Source organism: Aythya marila, assembly GCF_965140915.1.
Source record: "Aythya marila genome assembly, chromosome: W".
Taxonomy (NCBI): domain Eukaryota; kingdom Metazoa; phylum Chordata; class Aves; order Anseriformes; family Anatidae; genus Aythya; species Aythya marila.
The window spans coordinates 2,916,508-2,926,245 of record NC_139081.1 but is presented as its reverse complement, the minus strand read 5'-3'; the positions used below and the strand labels follow the sequence as shown (position 1 = coordinate 2,926,245).

General features: G+C 52.6%; 1 protein-coding gene across 1 annotated transcript; it reads right to left on the bottom strand.

Moving 5' to 3' along the window:
• Positions 1-2,793: 2,793 nt before the first annotated feature.
• Positions 2,794-9,438, bottom strand: LOC309889537 (stomatin-like protein 2, mitochondrial). The gene is made up of 9 exons (XM_082782386.1): positions 9,394-9,438; positions 8,943-9,042; positions 8,032-8,090; positions 6,113-6,214; positions 5,389-5,523; positions 4,516-4,660; positions 4,124-4,203; positions 3,780-3,908; positions 2,794-3,117 (listed from the first exon to the last, which is right to left on the bottom strand). Exons 1-9 carry the CDS (start codon positions 9,421-9,423, stop codon positions 2,986-2,988), a joined length of 912 nt encoding a protein of 303 aa, XP_082638512.1. The 5' UTR covers positions 9,424-9,438; the 3' UTR covers positions 2,794-2,985.
• Positions 9,439-9,738: the final 300 nt, after the last annotated feature.

Below are 9,738 nucleotides of genomic sequence, written 5' to 3'. Positions count from 1 at the left end.
TCCATCCCCCTGAGCAGGCTCTACAAGTGTTTTTGGCCTCTGATGATTTACTGCATGTGCCCTCCTTTCTCATGCACAGGGAAGCTGACAGCCCATCACTGCTGCCTCACCCCAGGCACAGGCGTGACTGATGTCTGTGCTGCACTGAGCCCTAGAAGGAAATCTCTGGGTAACACAATCACAGACTGGCCAAGGTTGGAAGGAACCTTGGAAGATCACCCAGTCCAACCCCCTGCCGAGCAGGATCACCCAGAGCACATTGTGCAGGATGGCAACCAGGTGGGTTTTGAGTATCTCCAGAGAAGGAGATTCCACAACCTCTCTGGGCAACCTGTCCCAGTGCTCTGTCACCCTCACAGTGTGGGAATAGAAATGTTGTTTTTGCAGAGTTACATTGTTTAGGAGGAGGGAATGTGGTACTGAGATATGCTTACAGTGATAAGAAAGTTTAGCAGGCGACCTTGTAAAATGCAGACAATCAGACTCCTTAGGACAATTAGGTGAAAATCACGGTGTCAAGTCAAGTCAGATAAGTGAAGAAACATTACCACTTCAAGCAGTAAAAATGTCAAAAGAAATTTGAAATTTAACAGGCCGGCAACTGAAGGCCATGCATTGTTTGTGAAGCATCAGATAGATTGTGAACCTGGATTACCCACTCAGTGGGGAAACAGGGGAGGGTCCTGCCATCAAAAGGTATATAAACTGTGTTTTGGAACTAGTAGATGCGCTCTCTCCTGCTTGTGGGGTGCCCACCATTGCAATCGCGAATAAATTACTACTTCACTGAGATCCTCGCCTGAGCCTAAGTTATTGGCTACGGAGTGTTTCTCACAACAGTAAAGAAGTGCCCTCTCACATTCAGACGGAACTTCCTGTGCTTCAGTTTGTGCCCGTTGCCTCTTGTCCTGTCACTGGGCACAAGTGAAAAGAGACCGGCTTCATCCTCTAAACACCCTCCCCTCAGATATTTATACACATTGATGAGGTCTCCCCTCAGTCTTCTCTTTTCCAGGCCCAGTTCTCTCTACTATGTCATCCCACCTAAACAAGCTCTTTACAGCACACCCAGGCAGCACCAAATTACACAGAAAAAGTGGTGACAGCTGCAGACATCCTGCGTGATGCCCCCATGACATACCTGGCCCCAGCTCTGCCCCCATCAGGCCTATCACCCGACCGCAAACAGAACCCACTGGCAATGCCCTTGGCTTCTCAAAGCCACTCCTGGTGGTGACCTTGTGACAGTCACCACTTGTACAACCACTTTCATCTGCTTTCTCATCATCTTTGTAGAAACCCTAGCCAAGCTCCCATTTGTTTCCTACTCTCGGTACAAGCCAGAGAAACCCAGCCTGCATGACAGCTCTGGCCAAGACAACTGACATCTGGGTGAGAGCAAAAAAAAAAAAATAGCTGAGGGATAGAGGCGTGGTAAACAGCTCCCTTCCTGAGGAAGAGAGAGAAATAAAGGTCCCATGTGAATGCTGACCAGCATTTTCCATGTTCCCCTCCTGGCCAGACACCACATGTACCGTTCTGCACCAGCTGTGCCAGCAGGTTGTCCTCCAGGATCGCATTGGTGGCAAAGTTGCTGCCCACGTCAATGAAAGCGTGCAGCAAGCTGGTGGTGAGGCCCTTGATGTGCTGCCTGGTGGCAGTGGGAGGATCAGCTCGGAAGCAGTAGAGGCAGGCATGGCAGGGCTGGGAGCTTGCCAGGTGGTGCAGGAAACTCAGCTTGTTCTCGTAGGGCAACAGGCTTACCTTGGCTGGGTTAAACCTGGCAGACTTGAAATAGAGGGCATCGATGATGACCAGCATGGCCTTGGGAAAGCGCCAGGGCAGCCAGCAGGAGCCTGGCGGGAGGCTCTGCTTGTCCCACAGTGGTGGCATGAGAGGGTTTGAGCAGGAACTGCTGTTGGGAAGCTCAATCCAGGTGAGGAGGAAACCACTCATGAAGAGCCTGATACCAGCAAAAAAAAAAAAGAGAGCAGACCAAGGCCAGGAAGAGCAGCACTGGCCACCGCTGCATCCTATGGGGAAAAACAGGTAAATTTAGTCCCTTATGGCTCTACTGGGACCAGGTGACAGCTACCTCACCAGTACCCACCCCTTGTACTCTACTGTCCCTCCAGTCGCTACCTTACAAACCTACCCCTGCACAAACCCAGGTAAAGTCCCGGGCAATGCCCCTTGTGCTGCTGCCACTCCGTGCCACCCCCAGTACCCTAACTCCCTGCCCATTTCCGTGTGCCCTCAACCACCCCCACACCCTCCAACCCCCCTACATGGACCATCCCCGTGCCCCCACTCCCCCTGCAAGCCACCCTGCAGCCTCCCCCGTTCCTCACCTACCGCTCCCCCACCTTCCCCACCCTCCTCACCATCCCAGCACCCCCTGGTATCCTCCGGCCTCCCAGCCTCACCGTCCCCCGGCCTCGCTTACCTGTGGCCTCCACTGCCCTTGGAAGCACCCAGGAGTGGCAACGCGAGGCTTGGCGGAGGTGACAGTGGCCCCCAGCCACCGTTCCCCCCAGCTGACACCAGCTGCACCAGTACCCAGTGCACCCCTGTCCCCTGAGGATGGCAGCTACAGCTCGAGCCACCACGCACAAGCAGGTGAAGCCCAGCCTTGTGCAAGGCTGCATGCAAATCCAGCCACGGGGACAAGCAGCCCACAGTCCCACAGAGGAATCCTCTTGCAGATTGTCCTGGCCCCCAAATTGCTTGGGATGAACATCATCTCACGCTGCATCCCTCCATATCAATACACAGCCCTGAGCACCACGAGGATGAGCTGCAGCACCAGTACTATTTATTACATGATTAAATCCAAATACAAAAGTAGGGCCAAGGGAAGAAGAAGAGAGTCCCACTGGGGAGGGCAGCAGAACAGGGCTCCCCGCAGCCCGGCAGGCCCTGAGCGAGTGTCCCCACTCTCGCGGGTGCTGCACCATCAATGTGTCCAGTGTCCTTCAGGCCCCGCTAGCTGGAGGTTGCCTGCTCTGCCTTAAGCACCTCCATGCTGGGGGGCTGGGGGTCCCCATGGGCTGGGGGTATCTCATCCTGAGTCTTCGCAGCTTGCATCTTGGTCAGTGTGGTGTAGATGCCCAGGGCCTGCAGGGAATGAAAGAGCCATCAAGGAGGAGAGGAGACAACGTACCCTGCAGGGACTGGGAAGGTCTCTGGAGAAGGCCCTGTGGGTCAGCAAGAAGTGTCCTTGCTGTGGGGCTGTGGCAACTCTTGACAGGACACACATAGAGCTGTGACAGGGCAGGTCCCACAAGGTAGGCAGGGCCACAGTGGACTCTAAAGGGGCTGTGTTCGAGGCCCTGATGTTGCTGTGCTACACCACAATATCAGACAGCCCCATGGAGGACTCCTGCCAGTGCACAGCAGTGCCTTCAGGAGCTGACCCAAATCCCTGTTCAGCCCTGTTTGTTCAGGGATGGACAGGGAAGAGGCAAACTTCCACCCCAGAGGTAGTAAGAAAGTCGTATTTTCATATTTTTGCCACCTTGTTTTGGCAGAAAAAAAGGGTCCTGTCTCCTACAGCTGTAAGCTGGCTCAGGCCAGTCCCACAGCCAGGGGCTGCCACAACAGGGACCTCCTGTTCCCACAGGATGCTGCAAAACAGCTTCCCCAGCCCACACCTTCTATTTTATACCCACCCACTGGGCCAAATTCCTCTCCTAGCATAACCACCTTCCCCACAGGGGCTGTGAGCTTCACCTCCCTCAGCCTCTGATGAGAGGCAGGGTCCTTCCTCCAACACTGACCTGTGCGACCATGTGGGTGATGTCACTGGTGTTGGCTGGCAGCAGGACCGTGTTGGAGTCTTTGGCAAGCTTGGAGAAGGCGCTCATGTACTGCTCGGTCACAGAGAGAGAGGCAGCTGTGCTGCCATGCTGCGGAGAGATGGTCAAGGCTCATCAGGAAGGAGGCTGAGCCAGGCACCACCAAGAGCTCAGCCGTGCCGGCACCCCCAGCCTGCCCCAGGTGTCAACAAAACTCTTCACTAAGATGCCAGGGGGCATCTTTGAGAAAGCTGGGTGCCACCCCAGCTTCGGGATCATCTTCCTGTGCTGGCACCAAAGCTTTGCCCCAAGGAGCCCTCACTCACCTGCTGGGCCAGGGCAGCCGCCAGGAGCTGAATGGCCTCAGCCTTGGCCTTGGCCCTGACCAGCATGGCACTGGCTTCTCCTGCAACAAAGCACATCAGAACTGTGACAACACACTTGCAAGAAGTATATCAAGAAAATGTGGTGCATACAAAGCCTCCTTTTCCCTAACAATAGCACTACAATTGTCCTGCAACGCCTCTCCTGCTGCCCCAGGCTGTGGGGAAGCAACACCAGCTGCAGCACAGTCCAAGGGTCCCAGCAGGGAGGAATGAGAGCAGCTGAGGCAGTCTGGCTCACAGCAGTGCAATCTGCTCCCAGGAAGCATCACCCCTCAATACAGAGGGGTGCAGAACCCCTGGTGTTCAAGGCATGTTCTAGCCAAAGGGGCTACCAGCAGCTTTGTTGATTTTCTCAGCCTTCTCGGCTTCTGACGCCAGGATCTGGGCCTGCTTCTGCCCCTCAGCCACATTGATAGCAGATTCCCGCATCCCCTCTGACTCCAGCACTGTCGCACGCTTTCGTTGCTCTGCCTCCACCTGCAAACACAGGTCAGATGCCTGCCTGCCACAGCCACTCTGGGGGCATCCCACCCATGGGGCAATAGCAGCAAAGATACTTCTATGTCCCTACTGGGCAAGCAGAGCTTAGCAAAGGGTAAGACAACAGCTACAAAACACTGAGTGATCCCCAGCAAGGGTTGGTTCTGCTTCCCAGATGCAGTTTGCTGCAGTAGTGAGCCCAACCCACAACATACCATGCTGCCCTGGTCCCAGGCATACTGCTCACAATATACCACGCTGACTCCATGTGGGGCACTCACTGTAACGCCACTGGGCGCCACCAGCTCACAGAAACTGCTCCGAAGAGCACCCACCAGCCCACACAACCCTCCTCAGTCTGGTCCACATCTAACAGGCCAGCCTGCTTCCCCTCCTCCCCTTCCATGCCTGCCCTAGGCTCTGGCATCCCACTTTCCTCAAGGGGAGACCTTCAGCTCTGAGTTTTGCTTCCTGCAGAGCCCAGCAGGCCCCAGGGATTTTAAAGGGAGCTGGCAGAGCTTGCATGTACCAGGCAGGGGCCACCACTGCAGAAAAAGAATGGGGATTATTTACACAATAGCTGTGTATTTGCAGCCAAAGTTCCAACAGGCTTCCCTCCCTGCAGGATGGCCCAGAGTGCTGCCTGCTCTGGATGGAGAACAGCCATGCTTCAAGGAAGAGGAAACTTCCCTCTCATTCCACATCACCCACTCAGAGAGCTGAACCTGCATCTGCATAGATTCCTTCACACGGGGGGGCACGTGGATGTCCTTAATCTCGTAGCGCAGGCACCAGATGCCCCAGCAGTCTGAGGCTTGGTTGATGGCATCCACTATGTTAGCATTGAGGGACTCACGCTCCTGGCAGGCACAAAAGAAACAGCAGAGAACAAAGAAGAGGTGCTTAGCGTAAGACAGTGACAGAAGGGAAACAGACACCTCATTCCATGGGCAAAGGTCAGCCAGAAAATCCCCAACTCCACGAGTGTAGGGCAGGGCAAGATGCTTTCCACATCTCTCGGAGGGGTCACCTTCTCCTAGAAAGGGCAGTGCCCAAAACTGAAATTACTGATACAAGCATCTGGTCTACAACTGGATACAGAAATGTTCCAGGAACACAAACAGCTCCTGCTTCTGTCCAACAAATGCAGCACGAGGATTACAGCCCCCCTGAACCAGGTCAGCCAGGACACTCATCACTGGGCCTAAGCAAAGTGTAGCTGATTTGAGAGACACAGTCACACCAGCTGGGTTTGGACATTGGCCAAAAAGATCCAAAGTAAGACCCATCTCCAAAGATTCACAAACAGGTTGACTGAAACGGAAGCCAGAAGCCATCTAAGCAAAGGGCATTTTAGTGTTATACATATCAGCCTGGTTGTACAGGCCCCGCAGGGTTTCGAGATGCTGCCAGATGTTGGCAGCGCTGGTATCCACCTCCCCTGCTCACCCGGAATAATCTGTCGAGGGAGAGTTTGCCAAGTTCAGATCTCATGGTGGTCTGGGCCAGCTGGGTCACGGCATATTCAGGATCCTCCACCCCATAACTGGCCTGGGGAGCAAAAGCAAAAACAAGAGAGTAAGTGGCGGTGCTGAAAGGGACCCCGAAAGAGGTTGTACTGTGTCTGTCTGGGATGGAGTCACCTTTCCCTGCAGCAGCCCACACAGTGCTGTACTCTGCACTTGTAGCTGGAACAGCACTGATATCACTCCAGTGTTGTGTCTGTTAGGAATGTTTTAACAATTCGTGTCCATAAAGAACAGTCCTGTCTGCCTCTGGGCCCTGCACTGGCAATTCAATTCTTGAACCACAGATGCAGTGTGTCCCAGTCTCCCCCTCATTCTAGTCAATTTATCAAGTCTTCAGAAAATACTCCTCAAATTTATGAACCTGTTTGCCTTTGTTATTCTGGACTTCTATTTCTAACAGTTACAGCCTTTTTTTTTTGTCTTCTTCGAGATTAACTTAACACTGCTATAGGTGTGACTGTCCCTGTGAATGGCTGGTGAAGAATGTTTTAATTACTGGTGAAGTGTCAATAAGAAAGCTATTTGTGTTTGTATGAAGTCTTTGATGTCTGGGGGTTTCAGAACAACTGATAACAACTAGTGACTGTTATGGGATACTATGCAGGCCTCTGATATCTGGCCAGGTGGCCAAGAGATTAAGAAGAAGAAAAAAAAGAAGCTGAAGGACGGCTAGGAGACAAGACCTGCAGGGGATGCTGTGTAAACTTGACACGGTGCCAAGGAGTACAAAGGGGAAGGACAAGAAAAAAACTTGGAGAGGAAGACTACGAGCCTTCAGCATGAAAGACCCCTAGAGACCCCCAGAGGGACCACCGGAGACTGATGCGCATGCATAATGGATCCCGGAAGCTAATTATAATAATCTATTTTTTTTTAGAAGTAGTAATGAATATGTATTAGTCTAGGAGCATAAAAATCAGCTACTTGATGTAACTGGGGTGTGTCCTGGTGGAGCAGAGACTCCCGGTGCACCCAGCGCTGTTTGCTTACCTCTATTCTTTTAATAAATCCTATTTTTTATTTAATCCTATTTTGAAGATTGAGCCATTTCTAACATGTCTATTGCTGCATAGTGCTGGCACAGCATCAGGACTCCTTCCAAGCCCCCAAGAGCCAGCAGGCTGGGCGTGGGCAAGTGATGGGAAGGGGACATCGCCAGGGCAGCTGACCTAAACCAACCGAAGGGATATCCCATGCCATGGGGGGGCTCTCATGGTGGAAGCATCTGTCCTCCTGAACAACCGCTACGCATATTGATGCCCTGCTTCCCAGGACATGGCCCAACATCTCTCACTGACGGAAGTAGACAGTAACTGCTTTTCTCTCTCTGTGCTTCCGTGTGGCATTTGCTTTATTTTTTTTCTTTCCTTTTTTTCCCCCCTCTCCCTTTTCCCTTTAATTAAACCTTTCTCATCTCAAACCTCGAGCTCTTTGTGTTGTATCTTTTCCCCTTCCTCTTTGAGGAGGGGGAGTGAGAGTGGCCATGGTGGAACTCGGCTGCCCACCTGAGTAAAACCACCACATAGGCAAGATGAGGAAAGGTTGTACTAAAATGAAAAACCTGACACAGACACCCCCGTCAACCTCCTCCTCCAAGAGAGCAGTCCTGGAGAAGGGGATGCTCAGCCCACCTGCTTGCGGAGCACAGCAAGCCCAACAGAGGCTGGAGCATGCATCTTAGAGAGAAGTGAGCTGAGAGAGGCTGGCCACAGTGGCCAGCTGGGTGAGGCTGCATACGCAGAGCCTGCAGGGTGCAGCCATGGGTGCTGGAGGCTGGAAGCTGCAAGCTGCCTCGTGCCTCCAGGGTCAAGCTGGGCCTCAGTACAGCAGGGACGGTACCTTGTAGGGGTCCATAACCTGCAGATAGAGCACTCCATCAATCTGCAACATGACATTATCTACCAGGAAAAGAATGACACATCCTGTTTACTGAAACAGAAGAGAAAAGGCATAGCAGCCCCCCTTTCCCCTGATAGAATTAGCAGAGCTGGGCATGGTTGTCCCTCTCCTTCCTGTTGTCAACAGTGTGGCATGGAGAGAGGGATCAGCTGAAATAGATCTCCTCGTGTAAAATGCTTTGTAAAAAGGATCCCTACATTCTCTACAAAGTGTCTCCCTTTGACTTTTAAATACACCAGAAACCTCAGGTGTCAAGATCAAAACATTTCATGCTGAAGCTACCTTAACAGGTAAAAGATTTAAGAGGGGAAAAAAAGAAACTTAATACTAGAATTATAACAGACAAGTCCACCAACCAGATCCAAAATCTTTGCATGTCATTTGCAAAAAACACAGTGGAGATTTTTCCTGGTTCAACACATGAAAATTTCTGAAATACGAAAAATTGATTATTGCCTGCTGTATTCATCACAGCAAGAAGTGGAGCACCCCAGAGGGGCACATGGGACCTCCTGGTTTTGCTGATCATAGTGGCATGGGCAAGACTGGGTCCACAGACATTTCTTCTCAGAAAGAGCGGTCAGGCATTGGGATGGGTTGCCCAGGGAGGTGGTGGGGTCACCGTCCCTGGGGGTGTTCAAGGAAAGGTTGGATGTGGTGCTTAGGGACATGGTTTAGTGAGTGACATTGAGGGTAGGGGGATGGTCAGACCAGATGATCTTGGAGGTTTTTTCCAACCTTGATTCTGTGATTCTAGGAGCCTGGGACATTTCCTCTTGTCCCTGCACTATCCCTTGTTCACCACAGATGCAGGGGATGGGAAGGGGCAGGAGACAGAAACTTTTCCTTACTTAGGGTGACAGCTGACTGCTCTGGGACATTAATGACAATTTCTTTGAGACTCTGCACATAACGAATCTGATCCAGCAAAGAGATGAGGAAATTCAAACCCTGTGAAAAAGGTGGGATTAGACAGTTGAGCCCTGAAGCCAGGCAGAGGTTTTCCCACCCATGGAGCTCAGACAACCTAGAGAGATGTGCAAACAAAGCCCAAGTACGTGACATGCTGCAGATGCTTCAGGCTGAGCAAACATGCTTCACACATGTGGGGAGCTTAGGTTTTTCACTGATTTTAACACACAATTTTAAAGGAAATTAGTCTACAAGCACCTGAAAGAATCACAGTCTGACAGAATAAGCACGGGTACTCTGACCATCCTCTGAATCCTCTTGCAAACCATGTGCCTCGCCACAGCTACAGGAACCTGCCAGACCCAGAAGGGCAGAAAAGCAGCTCCTTACGGGCTCAAGGATTTGGTGGAACTTGCCCATCCTCTCCACCACCCAAGCCTCCTGCTGCGGTACGAAGAGCACACCAATGTTCAAGGGCAAGCTGGAGTTCAACCGCTGCGGAGCCGGGGCCAGCCACGCTGAACGCTTCAGCTGCTGGGTGCACTGTGGGACCGAGAGGCACGAGATGGAGCCCAGCAACGGGCGGGCAGCCCCTTGCCAGCAACCACCACCAAGCCTCCTCCTCCTCCAGGCTCGCAGCCAGCAGCCCGAGGGCACACGGGTGCACACCACGGCTGTTCATGGGGGGGGACTCACCCCGGCTCCGGAGCTACCCCCAAGCCCCTTCCCTCACAT